At 32.2% G+C, this 19,967-nt stretch overlaps 1 protein-coding gene across 1 annotated transcript in view; it reads left to right on the plus strand.

The window, feature by feature from the left end:
* LOC135201156 (general transcription factor 3C polypeptide 1-like) overlaps positions 1–19,967 on the plus strand; it is a gene marked incomplete in the record, with an annotated part of 923,347 nt that overhangs the window by 781,256 nt on the left and 122,124 nt on the right. Inside the window, 1 exon segment of the mRNA XM_064230032.1 lies at positions 9,352–9,650. Coding sequence (XP_064086102.1) covers positions 9,352–9,650 — 299 coding nt within the window.

Consider the following 19,967-nt stretch of genomic DNA (forward strand, 5'->3'; position numbering starts at 1 on the left):
TGTGGAGCTGGCGGAACTGAACTGACCAAGTCCCCTGAACTTGTTTGAAACCCTCCCTGGGAAGGGAGGAGGAGGGGAGGGGTGCTCGGGTGGTTGCCATAGCGACCGTGAGCGAGCGAGGACTATCTCCCCCCTGCGTGGGGAGGGAGGAAGATGGGGGTGGGGTACCGAGCTGGAGATCAGCTGGCCCGTCGCGATCGTAGATGGACCACAGGGCGAACAGGACAGACCATACGTAGCCTAGGCTAGTGCGAACCGTCTCAAACATGCAACTCATCGTAATAAAAATGAAAGGAAGGAAATCACGAGTGAGAGAAAGAGATGGGTCGTCCAGGAGAAGTTAGGCTAGCCTACCCGAAGGTAGGCAGACCAACAACTCGGGAGCTGGCCTCTGCTGATACGTAAAACGGAGGGCGACGGCCAGGGTGGCAGGACTAAAGAAAAGTGGGAAATATATATGGTTATATAAAACCCACTTGCTCCTAAACAGATCCTAGACAAAGGGTAAATGCATGCATGAACACTGAGCTAGACAACTGAGGCATAGGATTTCCGAATAGTATGATGTAAAACAATAAAAATAAATAGTAGCACCTTCTGCACCACAATTAAAATATAATATAACAGATATATACACTGCACAGAATAGCCACTATGGTATGGGAGACCAAAGGAGCTAAACGGAAACACGAGGCGAGCCGGCATGGCGAGCCCGAGACCAGACAAGGAAGGGCCGTTAATGAACCTTAAAAACGGTTAAAACGGATCCTGACTGGCTAAAAATACGTGTAACCTTTCGGCAATACTTAACTTAGCTGCAGCGATAGCTTGGAACTCCATTGCAGGGGATAAATCCAAATTAGCACACAAAAACACAGAGCAAGGAAAAACACGTGTGTGTGGAAGGTCGCTAACGAAAAGGATGGCCACGAGAGGCGCTGCTGTCGGCGTGGGGGAGTCTGTAGTAGTAGTTGCCGACACCGGCTGTGTACCAGCTCTTTCGGGAGGGGGATTTTGATGAAGGAGAATTCTAAATGACAAGAGGTCCGTGGTAGTGGTCTCACTCGCCCCAGTACCATACCGACACCCTCTTTTTATTTAGGGTGAGCGAGTCAGATACTCTGACATCCCCCTATTTCTGTTTTTCTCTGGTAATGTTAGTATCATTTACCTAGAAATAATGAACTTAAGGGATTATTTCACGAAGCGACGCTGACTGAGCCAAGAGAAAATATATATATATATATATACATATATATAATATATATATATATATATATATATATATATATATATATATATATATATATACATACACATATATATATCTCTCTCTCTCTATCTCTCTCTCTCGTCATCTCTCTCTCACTCTCTCTCTCTCTCTCTATATGTTATATAATATATTATATAATACATATATAGATATATGATATATATACGATATATAGATTATATATATATATATTATATATATCTATATATAGTATATATATATAGGATATCATATAAGTAATATTATATATTAAACTATACAGATATATATATATCATATAATATATATATATGTATCTATATATATATATATATATATAGATATATATATATATATATATATATAGATATATATATAGATTATATTATATATATCTATATAATATATATATATAAACATCTATATATATTCTATATATATATATATATATATATAGATTATATATATAATAGATATATAGATAGATATCCATCTAATATAATATAGGATAGTCTTTATATGAATATATATATAGATCTATATATAGATCTATATATATATGATCTATATATATATATAGATATAGATATATATATATATATCTAGATATATATATATTATATATATACGATATATCTATAGATATATATATATATCGATATATATTCTATATTATATATATATATATCTAATATATATATATACGATATATATATATATATTATGATATATATATATATAGATATATATATAGATTTATCGATATATAGATCTATATATATATATATATATGATATATATATATATAGATATATAGATATTATATATATATATATATATATACTAGTATATATATCTATATATATGATATATAGATATATATATAGATCCTAGTAGTATATAGTCAATTATATATATAGATATAGTATATATATATATATATATATATATATATCGAGACTATATATAGATATCTATATATATATATATATATATAGATATAGATAATATATATATATATAAAGATATCTAGATATGATATATATATATCGAAATTATAGTAGATATCATATATATATATATATAGATACTCTATATCTCGATATATCATATATAGATAAATATATAGATATATATCGATATATATATATATATCTACTCATATCTATATATATATATATATTATATAGTACATATGTATAGATACTATATATCTATTAGATCTATATCTATATACATATAGATCCATATGTATATAGATTATATATATAATATAGATATTATATCATATATGTATATAATATATTATATCATATATGTATATTTATATCTACTATCTATAAATATTACTATATATCAATATATATATCTCTATAATATATATATTATATAGTATATATATATATATATATATAAATATATATTAAATATAGATATATATATATATATATATATATTATATATATATATATATATATATGTATATATATATATATATCCTCCTTAGTAATATATATATTTTATTCCCTAAACTACTACACAAACGGGAACTCTTACCTGTTGCCAACGGTGCCCTGTCTGTAAGTAGAAAAAAAATTTCACGAGGCTTATTAAGACTGCATAAATATAAAAATACTATTTATTTCCCAAAGCAATTGGTTATAACAAAGAACAAAATGATTAACAAGTCATAATGGCATAAACACCCAAATCTACCCATAAAGAAACCAGTAAGATAACATTCTACCCTTCTGACTAAGGTTACACTCTCAAACAACAAAAAGTCTATGTCTAGTATTAGTCAGGTTAGAGATTCCCGTTTCTAATCAACCATGGAATGGACCTATCTGTAATAAAGATAATCGGTATAAAAAACATATCCCCCACATCACTCTTTTCAAAGTCTTTACGTAAAGAGAGTATTTTCACACTTCTCTCTCTTTTCCAAAAGGTAACAGTTTTTCTAAGTTTTTATAGAATGTGTCCTACCTTTTCGATGGGCGTTTTCTCCCGACACTCGGAGCAACCACTTGACATTATCTCGTTTGCACAAAGAATGCATCTTCCACAAGTACCCTGAACCAGTAGGCCTGTAATACGCGTACAAACGAATGCACATGCCTCGCAAACGGGGGAACGACCTCTGAGACAAGTTGCTTGTTCAGCAAATGCCTTTTTTCTCCAATGTGAACTTGCAGCGTACCACCTCTTGTCTCTAGGCGAGTAGAGCTATGTGACTTTACTATCATACAAAACATTTTAAACATATTGTTAGCCATTCCCCCTCTTTTCACCTCTTAGATATATATATATATATATATATATATATATATATATATATATATACTATATATATGAATCTTTTCCTGTAAACTGGTTTGTCTCCTTGTCACCGGATCTACATGTACCTTCTGGCCCTCATGCCGATGGATCTCGCCTTATATACATACATATATATATATATATATATATATATATATATATATATATATAATATATATATATATATATACTGTAATGTATGTATGTATGTATATGAATATATCTATATCTATATAAATATATATATAAATATATCTATATCTATATACTATCTATATATATATAATATATATATATATATAGAGAGAGAGAGAGACGAGAGAGAGAGATGAGAGAGAGAGAGAGAGAGAGATACTACATATATACGTATATAGATATGTACATATATATATATGTACATATATATATATATATATATATATATATATATATATATATATATATATTTATATAGATATAGATATATTCATATACATATATATATATATATATGTATTGTATGTATGTATGTATGTATGTATGTATGTATGTATATAAGGCGAGATCCATCGGCAATGAGGGCCAGAAGGTACATGTAGATCCGGTGACAAGGAGACAACCAGTTTACAGGAAAAGATTCATTCATTGCCAACGCGTTTCAAAACAAAAGCTTGTAATATCATCAGGGCTGAAATAAATTGGACAGACGAGTTAAAATACATGTCACATAATTAAAACGTATAAAAACAACCATTCTTAATTGAAAAGTTCCTAAACCAGTTGAAATTGTAAAACAGAGACAAAAAAATATAATAATAATAATAAAAAGGAAACGAACAACAGTATTTAAAAAAAGCACCTGCTCTGTCAGAAGAAGACAGCTGAATGACAAGGAGGGAAGGCAGAACCACGAAGAAGATATGCTCACGCCAAATACAGGGGTACAGAAGTGGTGTGTGAGTTCAATCCTGGTGCCAACTGCTTAATGAATTATGACTCAAGAATGGGCAGTTTGTGTAAGTGGCTTGTTTGGCCCAAGATAGAAAAGTCGGTGTATTTGATATCAACATGGCAAATTTTTGAATGATTTCTGACATTAGAGAATTCAGGGTTGGACAATTTACAACCAGTACGATGGCTAACACCTCTATGTGAGTCAGCTCTGACCTTCAGCAATCTTTTGGTAGATCCCACGTAAATTCCCGAATCACATTTGGGGCAAGAATATTTATAAATGACCATTGATTGCAACGTTAGACATAGCTTGTCTTTGATTTTAAAAAAAGAACCAACTGTAAGTGGATTTCTTGGAATTAAAATAACTTGCAGCATGCTAAAATGTTTCTCAATAATTAACTTTATATCCTTTCTAAATTTATCCTCTTTAATATAAGGAATACTCGCATATAGTTTCTTATGAGGAACCGTACTAGTAGTTGGTAAATTAAGTTGTTTCTTATTTAAAAAGGCTTTACAGTGTTTAAAAAAGATACGAGATGGATAAAAGTTATCAGTAAAATACTTACATAAAACTCAATTTCATTGTGAAAATTATCCCATGAAGAGGTTAAGAGTAAGCTCTGTGAAGCAGAGTGAAAATGGAATTTACCTTAAAATTAGAATAACACGAACTATAAAAATTGGAACCCAGCCCAGAGAAGGTCTTTTTTTCTAAACACCGAAGTGTTAAAATGATCATTACATCTAGAAACTAAAACATCTAAAAATGCCAACTGATCATTTTGTTCCTTCTCCAAGATAAACTTAATTTTAGGATGAAGCTGGTTGATGAAAGAAAGGAACTGGTCAGCGTGAAATGTGGATCTAAAAAGGACAAAGGTATCGTCCACATACCTTTTATAAACAAGAGGGTAAAAACTGAGGGGGCAATTATCAAACAATTTCTCCTCCAGGGGCCACATAAAGATATTAGCAAATATGGGACCTAAGGGTGATCCCCATCAGTCTGTTTATACAGACAATCATTAAAAATAAAGGCAGTGTCCAGCACTGCCAGTTGTAGTAACTTCTTAAAATTATTGTGGTCATACTTAAAATATATGGTACTGGGTTCAATAAATAATCTTGTCTAAAATAACCTCAATTGTCTCCTCAACAGGAACATTAGTAAAAAGTGACTCTACAGCAAAACTTGTCATAAAAAGATCAGAGTCCTGTTGTAAAATATACGACTTGAATTCTTGTGAGTTTTTTACAGTATATTGATTGGAGGCAAGCGGTTCTAACAGAGGAACTAGATATTTGGCCAGTTTATAGTTTGGTGAATGAATAGAAGATAAGATTGGTCTCATTGGAACACCTTCTTTATGTGTTTTGGGCAAACCATACAAAATACCGAAAGAGGTCCCAGAGCAAAAGAGATCGTTATAAGTAGTTGGGTCAATTATATTTTTGGTATTAAGTTCTTTAAGAAATCTGTTAATTTTATCTTCAATGTTAAAAATTTGTTTGCAACCAACTCAACAAGACTGTTCCCAATTTCATCAAATTTAAATTGTACCGTGCCTCTATACAGAATGGAGTTCTATGCAGACGCCACCAACAAACTTTTGGACATCTTTTCCTTTAAACTGGTTGTCTCCTTGTCACCGTATCTACATACATATATATATATATATATATATATATATATATATATATATATATATATATATATATATACTATATATATATATATATATATATATATATATATATACTATATATATATATATATACTATATATATATATATATATATATATATATATATATATATATATATATATATAATATATATATATATATATATATATATTATATATATATATATATATATATATATATATATATATATATATATATCTATATATATATATATATATATATATATATATATATATTACAGGCAGTCCCCAGGTTACGACAGGGGTTCCGTTCTTGAGACGCGTTGTAAGCCAAAAATCCTAAGAAAACCTTACTTTTAATGCTTTGGATGCATTCAGAACTATGTAAACTGCATTCTTATTGCATAATTCATCAAAAAAAAACCCTCAAATATTGATTATTTTGGATTTTTGGTGTCATATTTCTTCTGCCAGATGAGCGTTGTAGGTGTCGTAACCCTGGAATAACATGCGTTGTAACCTGGAAATAATTTCTGATGAATATAATTGAAAAGCGCCTTAACCTCGGAACGTTGTAAGCCAAACCCGTAGTAAACACGGGGAACTGCCTGTGTATATGTATATATGTTTATTATATATAATATATATATATAATATAATATTATATATATTATATAATATATACATATATATATATATTATATAGATAGTGATTATAAAGAGATTAGTACCTAGAATCTGACACACCTGGAAGATGAGTAACCTTCCCAAACAAGCAAAAACATGGGTACAATTAAAAGTTTAAGACAATCTGCTCAGACACAAGGTCAAGACAATTAAAGGATTATTGTAGGTGACAGCTATTCAGAACTTTTGTAAACAAAAACATATTCACAATACATATTCACAGTACATATTAAACATACATATACAACGAAGATATCTCGAAGGCAACTAATTTTTATTTAAGTCTGTAATTATATCTTTGAGGTCATTCTTAAATATGTTACAAATACAAGGATCTAAATGAAACAGGCCACGGCTAATATTGAAATTACAATGAGAAGTAAGTTGTATTAAAGCAGATTCTAAAAGATTTCGTGATAAGACATCTTTTGACCTTGCAGTTACTGAGCTACCAATCCAATTTATTCGGTGGTTGTTTTCACTTAAATGAATGAATATTGCATTAGATGTTTGCCCAGTTTTTACAGAATATTTATGCTGGCTTAACCTTACTTCTAAGCCCTTCCTCGACTGTCCGAGATAAAATGAGGGACAATCCATACTTGGAATTTTATATATTATGTCGTTGCTTTCTCTGGGGCCATTTTTTATTAACATTCCTTTGTGTGTTATTATAGCACAAAACAAGGTTGACTTTTCAAGGCTTTTAGCAATGATTTAATGGTTTCAAATCCATTAAAATAAAGCAAACTGAGAAGGTTCTTAGAATTTTCTTTCTCCGTGTTACTTACACTATAAAACTTTTTGTGGGCTTTATTATAATAAATATCTAATATATGTGAAGGATAACATAAATCTTTCCCTATTTTTCTTATGTATTCAATTTCTTGATCCAAATATTGGGGACTGACAATGTCCAATGCTAGTAAAAACATAGAAGAAAAAATTGATATTTTTATGTTTAAGATAGTGGCCTGAATAGAAATGAACATAAGTTAAGCTGTTAGTCAGTTTCCTATAAATACTAAATTTACATTGAAATGGTTCTCTATGCATCAAAACATCTAAGAAAGGGAGGCAATTGTCTTTTTCTAATTCTAGAGTGAACTCAATTGATGGTACCTGGTTATTTAATTTAGAGTAAATCATTTACATCAAAACCGACAGGCAGAACAGCTAAAATATCATCAACATATCTATACCACTTTACAGGAATATAAATGCTGGTACAATCTGTATGTGCTATGTTACTTAATTACAGCACATACAGTTAATGTACTTTCAGAAGATGTGATCCCATTGACACTTTTTAAAGATTTTACCCCTCCAGAGTTTTACCTACATGACGTATGTATTTCACTTGTTCATGATTTTAAATTGATTTAATTTTACCTTCACCCTTTGCGAACATTACTTATGTACATACATGTGTTTTTTATTTTATTTATTGGGTGACTTCGTTATGACTGACATATATGAAGTTTGCCTAGAAAAATGAAAATTACTTTCTTAACCTCGGAGAAAAGTGCTGATACAATCTGTATCAGCATCTCTATCTGATACAAGCTGGTATCACGCTAGTCATTTCTTGCTCGCGGTTTGGCCAGCATCCAGCCGATGCTTGCAAGCAAAAGTGTTGTATCGTCACACTAGGACCTTGTGGTTTCGAGGAGCAGTAGGAAAAAGTAAACAAAACTGATCAGCTGATATCATCATGGCTCCCAGAAATTGTCAGACTGTTGCAAGATGTGCTGCAGTGATGTGTTTTCTTGGAGGTTTACGTGCATGCAAGAGTAACAAAAAACGTTTGTGGGTTTAAGAGTGGCTCAGGAGAAGAGAAGCCAAAGGTCTGAGAGTACGTCTTATCTGCAGCAGCCATCTTGTTTGTTTACAATACGCGGGAGCTCATGGTTCGTGCTTGCGGCTTCCCGTCCAGACGGGAAGCCAAAATCTCGAGCTAAAAGCTCCCGGTTTTCCATTTTTAGCAGCAACGACTCGCTGCTGGAGAAAAAAAGGCCTAGTGTGAGGCCACCATAACTGTGTCTCCTGTGAGAAATGGTGATATATAATTGTAATCCTAAATAGAGTTACGGGCATTAAACAGCCAAATAGTGTTAAAAAGAGTAAGTACTTGGAAGTTACTTATTAATACTTTTATATTATTTAAACAATAATTTTTATATGATTTATTATATAAGTTGCAGATGGTATAGATTCTGTTATCTGTTCAGACAGGCTCTGAGGGTAGTATTGGAAGTTCTTTGTTGGCATAGCATATATGGAAGATGTACAAATACGATCCTTTCGGCAAGGGCCTAATATTTGTGGGACTTTCAATGTGTACAAAATTATTTTCATTTTACTATAATTTGTGAGGTATTTGTTTTGTATTGGGCATTTTCCAAGCATTTCTAGATAATTTTAAAACTTGTGTTTTGAAGAAGACAGTATTATTGCTTCAACAGTATGTTTTTACTTTTGTCAGGTACAGTCGTCAGAATATAAGACTTCAAGGAGTTTATCGCATGACTGTGAATAGTAATGAATCAGCGAGTCCAGCTGAAAAGCAACCACTGGGATCAAATGCAGATCCTGTAGAAGACTGTGCGAAAGATGATGACCAGGGAGGTGTGAAACAAAAAATGGATATTCAGATGCAGGATTGCCAGATTGAGATGCCTTCAGATTGCACTCAAGATGCTGATGGTATTCAAGATTCACAGCATTCCATTTCATCAATGCTAGAGGATACAACTATGCCCTTAGGTGGTTCATCATCAAAAGGTTAGAATAGAAAATCATGTTAAGCAGTAGAATATTCATCTATCACTAATCTTTGAACCTGTATAAAATTAGTATCTGTATTTCATTTTTCATTTGTAAATAATTTTATCACTTTTCAGTTGTTCTATGCATTTCACAACAAAATGTATTCCTCAAGAAATTTTTAGTATCAGTTTTCTTTCATGTGAAAAGAATACAAGAGAAAAAGTGTTGATAATGATAGTGATGTTATGCCCTTGGTATTTAAACTGCAGAGCTAAAATTAACATGGCAGTATATATATTACACACACACACACACACACACACATATATATATATATATATATATATTATATATTATATATATATATATATATATATATATATATATATATTATATATATTATATATATATGTATGTATGTGTATAGGTTTCTGATAACAGTTATCCCCACACCCATCATACATGGGCAGGAGATGCTTACTTTGGAACGGCTGGCAACATTGGTAGTCCATTACCGAAGATTCTTAGTGTGTATGTGAAAAATCCTAGATAACCCAAAATAGGCATTTGTGCAAGTCTAACAAAAAGACAAATGCAGTGGTCCCCCTGTATTTGCAGGGGATGTGTACCAGACCCCCCGCGAATAGTTAGAACCCGTGAAGAGTTGGAACCTCTATAAAAATGCTTAAAACCTCCTATTTTGTTTGTTAAAACTCAAGAAAAACCACTACAAATTTTTATACCTGGTTTTTTTAATTGTTTTATCACAAAAAATGCATTTTATGATGAAATTGATAAAAAAACATGAATTTGTGGGTATTTTTCATAGAAAAATACCGCGAATGGGCGAATTTTCCGCGAATAATGTGGGGGAATGTCCCAGAGAGAAATCTGCAAATGCATGAGTCTGTGAATCCAGAGAACACGAATACGGGGGTCCACTGTAAATGAAAAATCATGCATGACAGATGATTAATCCCAATTACACTGTTTCCCAAAACAAACTAAACAGTTGTTAGAAACCATAATATGTAGAAACCAACTCCCGCTTCCTACAAGGTCACCCAAAATCCACCACATTAGTTATGAGTCTATGATCCATAAAGAAACATAGTCACTTTGTCCCCACTTTCATTTCCACAAGGGGCTGTATGCTATTTTAAGGTTTCTACCTTATGTGAAACATCTGCAAGAGACAGAACAATCTCCAGTAAACCAACACCTAAGAATACACAACAAAAATATTAAAAAATGGTAAGGACTAGTCACTGCAAAATAATCAGGCCTGTAAAGAAAAAATTATAAAGATTAGTAATTAATCTAAGTTTATACCCACTCTTGCAGTGACAGGGAATTCCAATTCCCAAAGTGTACCAACACATTCTTGTAGTCTGGACTATCACCATAGAATGGCAAATTTTCCACGAGCCCTTTGCACCTAGTGTTTTTATAATGCATGCATGAACATACACATGAACGTAAACATAATTTTGAAAATCCCAGAAATCTGATTCACACTGGACCAAAAGCTTCCATACCTTTCAGTCACGCCATGATGGAAACTTCTACTCTTGGACACGTGTCTCTAACGACTCATTAAATCAAAGGTGATATTGTACAACAGGCACTGAAATAAGCAGACAAGACACCACCCATGCTGAATAATGCTGATCAGGGGGTTTAATTAACAAACATACTTCCCAACTGCAGAAAGGCTGAACATCACCAAAAACTTTGTGTCACTATACCTTTGCACACCCATGTGAGCATGTAGAAATAAACTACAAAAGTTCTTATTCAAAGTCCCCAGTTACACTCACTTTCACCTGTGGATTTAAGGATTATATAACAAAATTTTAAAATATTCTCAAAATATTATCATAGCCGTATTAGTTGCTAACCCCATCATAAAATCGGATTATCATAAGACGAATAATCGTAACTTGAACACTACCTGTACACTGTATAAAACCTTATTATATCTCTACATACTATTTCTATTATATTCTTACCCAATATTTGTTATTTAGAAATTTATTTTCCTTATTTACTATCATGAAACATAAAACTATGGGGTGGCATTTTGAGGGTTGGAATGGATTAAGGGCCTTTTAAGTGTTTTCAATGGGGAAAATTGATTTGATGTGTGAGCTAATTGAGCTACAAGCTCGGCCACGGAGCGAATTAAACTCATAGGTCAAGGTACCACTGATATATTATATATATATACTATATATATTATATATATATATATATATATATATATATATATATATATATATATATATTTCTGGGCTCAGTTCGTGTCGCTGCGTGATATAATCCTTTCCATATATATATATATATTATATATATATATATATATATATATATATATATATATATATATATATATATATATATATATATACTATATATATATATATATATATATATATACTATATATATCTATATATATATATATACATATATATATATATATAATATATATATATCTATATATATATATATATATCTATATATATTATCTATATATATCTATATCTATATATATATATATATATATATATATATCTATATCTATATATATATATATTATCTATATTCCTATATATCTATATATATATCTATATATATATATATATATATCTATATATTATATATATATATATATATATATATATATATATATCTATATATATATATATTAGGGCTTGTGCCTTGTATGATAAGGCGCCCTATGAGGTAATGTTAGACTAGCAATAAACTTACGCTAAGTCGGTTGGTATTGCACTTCCATCTTCAATGGAGTGTCTGGGGTTTTGTAGATCACTTACGAAGTCGGTATTATCTTTACGACGATGTGTTAAACTCATGGTTCGGTGAGGTTCTGTAGAAAACACTAAGTATAAAAAAATAGATATAATTTCTTCTGAAGTTTTACATGCTGAAGATCAGATATGATTGTACAAGTCTTCTAATAACGATAGCTTGATCGCTTCTGCCAATGATAATGGCTAATCCTATTCCTCTACATGATAAAGCTTAGGTAAAGAGGTACAGGTCTTCTAATGACGATCACTAACTCTGTTCTGCCTGTCTACCATCTCTGTTACAAGTTATGAAGGAACAGACAGTAGTTCGAACATATGAACATACTTACAAATGACATAGTTTCATACGAACACACAATCAAATGAGACACGCTACAGATCACGTAGGCCGTTTGAATAATAGGTCGGGGTAGTTGTCTCAAGCAGGGAGCTTGGACTGTTTCAAAACAAATGAATGACCACAGATGACGGCATGTCAACTTAGCCTACATACTTATTGTATACGTCATCTTTAGCGTCTCTAGTCTGATCACATTCCTGCAAGCAATCTGGTTGACCTCTTTAGTTTTAGACTTTTATATATATGGACTAACATTCCATATTTTTATTATGTAAACACTTACATCAGCTCGGTCAGCTACCAAAACCAACTACTGAATATTACTCAAACTTGACTTGCATTTGACTTATAGGAGTGTGATACAGACACTATGTGAATATATATATATATATAAGTAAATAAAAATTCATGGTGTACATGAATTGGATTCAAGTAATAAAATATAAAACAATGATATTGGTAAATAATAGTGATCACATGATATATATAATGATACAGTTTTTCACTTCATCTCATTAAGATACATATGCTACAGAAAATACTAATGTACTCTGATAATTGCATAGAATGAAGATTAACATGATAAAAATCATATTTTAACTGATAAAAAGGTTCATATATGAATTGATAAAATTATTAATGTTTATGCTGATTGATTCGTTGATTTTTATGCTAAATGTTATATATCTGATTCATTAATCAATATACTAACTCATATATAACTGCAGATAATGGTAAGATATAAGGTAACAGATTGATTATAGGCTACCTGATTTGTTTATACATATGTATATGGATTCATATAATTATGATTAATATATGTGCACTTTAAATAGATTCCTATTGCGTACACGCAAGATATATTTAGATTCTGTTATGTATGATCATTTATATAATAGATTCCTATTGCGTACACGCAAAAAAATATATTTCGATTCTGTTATTTATGATCATTTTATAGATATAGGATACATGATACTTTTATATATATAGGATACATGACCGAGGTTATACTACTTCACTTTTAACTAGCTTTCGAACAACTTTTCGTCCATTACACAGTTCCAGACAACCACCTATAGCCAATGAAACGGCCTTTTCCAATGGTTAAAACAAGGGGAAAATTTGCCTGGGCGGGTCCAACGTTCTATTTTGCGCTCATACTTATTCTCTGCATCCTAAGCTACACGATTACGTTCGCGATGAATATCATCCCAGCACGAGTCCTTCGCCAGCAAGTAGAGTTGAATATCCTTCGGGTCGTAATTGTCGGAAGTATGTCCCTTTATTGTAGTCGATTCCGACAGTCGCCGGGAGCATTCCGCATTAAACGAGATTAACGACGAGATACGGTGCGGTCGGTCGGGAAGAAGTCCATGATGGTGCTTATTCCTTTCACATTGTAGGCGGTTGTTACTTGACTGTAGTCGTCCGCTGCGACGAACGATTTTTGAAGTTGCGATGTGAAACTCTCGTACTGCAGGATACTGTAACCAGGTTCCATTAATCAGCCTGCAAGTGAAATTATACTTGTCACAAGGGCAAAGTAAATTCAGACGACATCCAAATACAGGGGAGGGAAGAGAGCCATTTAGACCAGACTTAACCCACATGAATTCGCTGATATTTTGGATTCAAAAGAGTCCGCTGTACAAACTTTTTTATCCATGGCATTAACAATGAGTGAACCTATCCAGGTCTATGATGACTCGTAAAAATATCCATAATTATAAAAAATAAATAGATATCAATACGAATCTCAAAGAAAATTCGATATTACTGGTAGTAAGTTACTAGACAAAGAAGTGGAAAATGGAGCTATTTGTAAGATTGCCAGGCAGCATAAGAGTCAAAGAGAATATTAATCATGATTCTATGTGCCCTAACAAAAGTTTCATATTCAATTTTCTCGTGCGCATCCTCTGAGGTTAATTTTTTAATTTTTTTTAAAACATTATTAATAGGTAGGAGATGCAACGAAAAACCCACTATGTAACTAATTTCTATATAAACTTTGGGTTTTTCAAGAAAATGTAACATTTTCCCATGAATGTGATTTTACCTGGATTGTAATAAGCTAATGTTGCAAGTAAATAATCCATATCCATATCGTGATACTTCTAAATGTCTATGAGGTTCAGAAAAAAATTAATTCATTTTGATGTTATAGAAATTCTATTTCCTTATTTTGTTTATTAATTTTAAAATGATTGCAAGTTGCATTGCACACACCGATAGACACTTGTACCTAACGTCCTGCCTTGCCCATGAGAAGTTCGGGCTAAGCATTCCTTTCTCCAGTCAATCTGCTTTTGCAAGCAGAGACGACACACAGATGAAGCCTGTGTAAGCAGATTATTGAGGTTAAAAGGAACAAATGCTGATACGGCAATGATGACGTCGTCACTTGGCAGGAGATTGCTCTCAGCCAGCTAAGAGTTACGTTACTTGCTGTAAAGAGATACACTTTAGTATTTTCAAATGATATTTTAGTATTTTAATTCTCCACCCGCATGAGAAAAATGTCTGAAAAAAAAAAAAAACAACAGTACCAAAATTGAACAATATATTAGTTTCATGTTGGAAAACTGCATAATTGTAATTATGTTAAATTAAATATTCCTTATTCAAACTATATGTAAAAAGGTTTCCATACAAATTCTATATATTATTAGCCCTGTATAAGATTCATATAGGATTATTTCATAGATAGCATTTTCACTTCTAGACTTCCTGACTTTAAAATCTCTTTTATTTTATTTTATTTATTTATTATTTATTATTTATTATTTTTATTTATTTATTTTTTTTTTTTTATTTTTTTTTTTTCATTGACTACGAAAATAAATTACAGGGACAGACAATATGTCAGTAGGTTTTTGGATATGTGTTTGAACTTTTAGCTTATTTGTCATTTTACTAAAGCGTTAAGTTTTGAGTTCAAATCTTTACGCATATATATTTAAGATATTTAATAACCTTGGGTTACGTTTTGCTTATTGATTTTATCGTGATTCCTTTTTTTTATTATAATTTGTAACCCTTCCGACTTCTTACGGAGTGTATTATATTGACTCCACTTGTATCCATATTTATTTATTTTTTTATATTTATTTATTTATATATATATATTTGATAAATTAATGGTTGGCTTGATATGTGGAAAAGTGTTCTAGCGGCGTACCGTATAGGCTACTTGCGGCATCAATTCTATAGATACAAGATATAAATGATAAAAGGTATTTAAAAACCGCGAGAACCGCTATAATCCGGTCGGATCCAATATCACGAGTTGTAACTCGTAAGACATTGACACTTCCTATTTAATTATCCGTTATTCTACCAAACCGATTGACTCTGGGTGATAAAATTATATTATTGGTTTTCTTAATGGATAGGAATTCACACAACGTGTTAAGGAGATTATTATTGATTTACACCACCCAAGTCAGATTATCATGTGGTTGAATTCCATGTTTACTGATTTAGCACTCATAAATATTCGTAACGCACTCAATTGCTGGGTTTGTTTGTTTTTATGTGATATTAATTCTATATAACGTGTCAAGGAACTATTAACACTAAGAAGTGTTTATTCCCTCTGTCAGACTCGTAATTCTGTTAATAATTCTACGTATATTCTTTCAAGGATTGATTTGGCACAGGATAGGCTCCTAAACTGACAGGTGTCTTAGTGTATCCCTTGTTTTCATGACACATGTTACAATTAGTTATGTGCTTTTTATATCTGTAAGCATTGTAGGCCAGTAAAATAGTGATTTGGCTTTCTGTGAAAAAGGAGGGAACCCTGGATGACGGAATGCAACCAGTTTATGACGATTGGTATGAGAAAGATTATTACTACTACCTGGTCGTTAGTCATCTGCTGTGTTCTTCGGGTTTTTCCTCGTCACAGACCTACATATAATATTACATTTGATTACATTATTCTGATACACATACTTTAAATGTACTTTTGCTTTAGGGTTTCTGCTCAAAAGTGTTTATGTTTTTTTGGCTTAGCCACTGACCCTGTTTCCGTTTCGAAGTGTTTATTGTTTGGTGTTATGTCTGTTGACTCTTGCTTTGTTCAGTTTTGTAACAGTTCTGCGCTCCGACCCAGATATTCAATGCTCGCGATCTCTTGGGTTAAGGAATTTTCTTGTTTAGATACGGTTTTAACAATAGCCACGGATGTTTCTATATCTTTTAGTCCAATTAATGGTTCTTTGCTGTATGGTGCGGGATTGCGGGATAATGCGTCAGCTATGATAATTGCTTGCCCAGGTAGATATCTTAACTTGGCTCCAAAGGGACCTGAATGATCATTTGTCACCGAGTTCCTTTTGGACTGTGATTAAAGCCTTTGAAAACTCGGTAAAGGACTCCTGTTCAGTAAGGACTTTATCAGCTTAGCCATAGATTATGAACTTAAAATGTACTAGTGAGTTAAAGATACCTAGCCCTTCCTTGCCTATTACTGCATATTTACTTTTCAGAGGGCTTTAGTTTACGTTGAATAAAAGCTATAGGGAAGAACTGTTTATCATATTACTGAAGTAGTATCCCTCTTACCCCTTGGTCTGAGGCGTCTGTTGCAATAAAAAAAAATTCCTTATTTAAATCAGGGATTTTAAGTTAGGTAAGCTGCATTTTCCGCTTTTAAGATATCGAACGCCTGTTGATGCTTTTCAGACCATAATAAATCTACGCTCTTCTTCGTAAGATCTGTTAAAGGAGCTTGTCATCATTGAAGAGTTACTATTTTTACATACGATTGTAATACCCACTACAGCGCAAAAGTGCTGTATCCCCCTTTTACGTTAATAAGTACCGGAAGTTATGAATAGCCGACACCTTACCATGGACCACTTTTAAGACCTTGACCAGACACATAAAACCTAGATAAACATGTTCGGTTTTTTAAAAAAAACTCACATTTAGATATTTTACTCTGAGATTATTTGTCTTTGTCTCTGTAGCAACTAGCTCTACTTTATGTGAATGTACTTCTAAGGTATTAGAAAAGATTACAAGATCATCCATATAGGCATGTAGGTTATCGCCTAAAAGCTCCAAACACTATATTGTAATTGGGGCGCAACGTAAGCCGGAGGCATACGTAAAAATTGATAATGTCCCCTGAGTGTGCTGAAAACGGTGTATGAGGTACAATCACTTAGGTAATGGTATCTGGTAAAAGCATTTAAGTAAGTCCAAGTTGGTGAAAAAAATTTATTCTAACCTAACAGAGATAAGATGTCGTCGGTACATCGCACTGGAAACTATCAGAACTCGTTTCTTGTTTAAGCGACAGAAATCTACGCCGATACGCCAGTCCGATCTTTTATGGCATGACGTTTGAGGGAAAAATTATATGGGCTTATTTGATTTCCTAATGAACTCCTATTACTAACATATTTCAACTTCGTCATTTATCTCTATTTTGAAATTTCATTGGGGTTCTACACGAAGGTACGTATATAGCTTTATGTTTGTACCTTAGACCGTATTTTGTTTTCAATGACATCCGTTTTTCTCCAGAGATCACTCGCTAGTGGAGAAACTTCCTGGTATTCAGGTAGAAGATAAAAAAAAATTCTGCTGAATCACCTCTGCTTGAATGACTTTACGGATATTACTTTAGATAGTTATCGAGAGATTCATCCACGACTGGTTGGGCGTGGATTAAAAAATTAGGCAACAATAAAAAATGCGATATTTATAACTTCCGTGATCCACGATATGTATACTTTTAGGGCTTTGTTCGCGGAAATCGTTATATTTCAGAGTGTCGGGAAGGATTAAAATTTCATTTCCCGCAGCAAAGTCTTTTTTACACGCACTAAGACATTCGAGGGTGCATGCTTCTCGAGATTTTGCGTGCAAAGTACGACTGCGGTTGTGGGTGGGAGAATTCTGTTGGGTCATTTGAACAATGTTACGATTTATGAGACAAAGTATTTGTTCTTTTATATAAGTTATTATTTGATTAACTGTCTCATTTTTGTTCAAACGGATTTTAATATGTTTGAAGGTTTATAGGATTTTCCTTTGATAAACACGCCTTATTTTGCAGGATGTAAGATAATATTTTGTAGGTAACCCGAATGGATCTTACAATTACACTACATACAGATCAATGTTTTTTATAAACTATAGAGGTATCTGTAAGCGCTCGCTTTTCCGGACTTCTCATTAGGGAAGTTCGAACAAACAGACGGTGAGTCGTAAATACAGGTAATTAATTGTACTAAAGGAATAAATAAGATATTCTAATTTTTACAACGCGCGTACAGTTGGGCTTAATCCACCAGTAGTTTATTATAACTTAATGTATTAAAATTAAAACGAAAACCTGCTCTGATTACTTATACGGTCGTGTGTTTCATAGGAAAAATCCTTTTTAATTCAAAAAGATATTGGTATGAACCAACATCGCTTTCCCCCACTCTGCTAGAGTCGCTTATTGTGTGGAATTTGCTATGTTTTGAACACTTCGGCAGTTTTTTGACTAACCTTGACCGCTTGACTCAGGTGGGACACAGTAACCGAGTTTGCTTGTTTGATTCTGAAAGGCTACTGTTTCTATTTCTTTTTGTAATAATTAGGATCCTTCTCTTTATTACCATCGGCAACGTATTGTGTGTTTTTAGCATTATGTTGCTGGTTACGTATAAAGCAATGAATGACGAACTATTAGGAACTGAGCGATTACTAATAAGACAAGTTATCTCTACTGTATTCAATATTAACTGTTTGTACTTCATTCTTTGCTAAAATTTGAAATAGTGAGGGATCCTGGTCAGCGCATTTAGCCTGATGAAAGTTTTTTACAGACATGTTATTCCTTGCAATCCAGCCGTATTTTAAAAGTTAAGTTGAGTCATTGAGGTTCGATATTTTATATAACTCAAAAACTCAAGGCTAAAACTGCGATCGGGACTTTGCAAAGGAGCATTTATTGTCATGACCCGAAATAGTGTTTCCTCTAATGTATATTAGATTTGTACGGGTGTTCCACTTGTTTTTGTGTGTTTTCTAATCACTACGGTGCTTAACGACCCTATCCATGCATCTGTATAAATACAGACGTCCACTGCGTAAACGCATATTCACTGTTTAATATGATTTGTTACGTAAGGGATTAATAATCA

Source organism: Macrobrachium nipponense, chromosome 28 (genome assembly GCF_015104395.2).
Source record: "Macrobrachium nipponense isolate FS-2020 chromosome 28, ASM1510439v2, whole genome shotgun sequence".
Lineage (NCBI taxonomy): Eukaryota > Metazoa > Arthropoda > Malacostraca > Decapoda > Palaemonidae > Macrobrachium > Macrobrachium nipponense.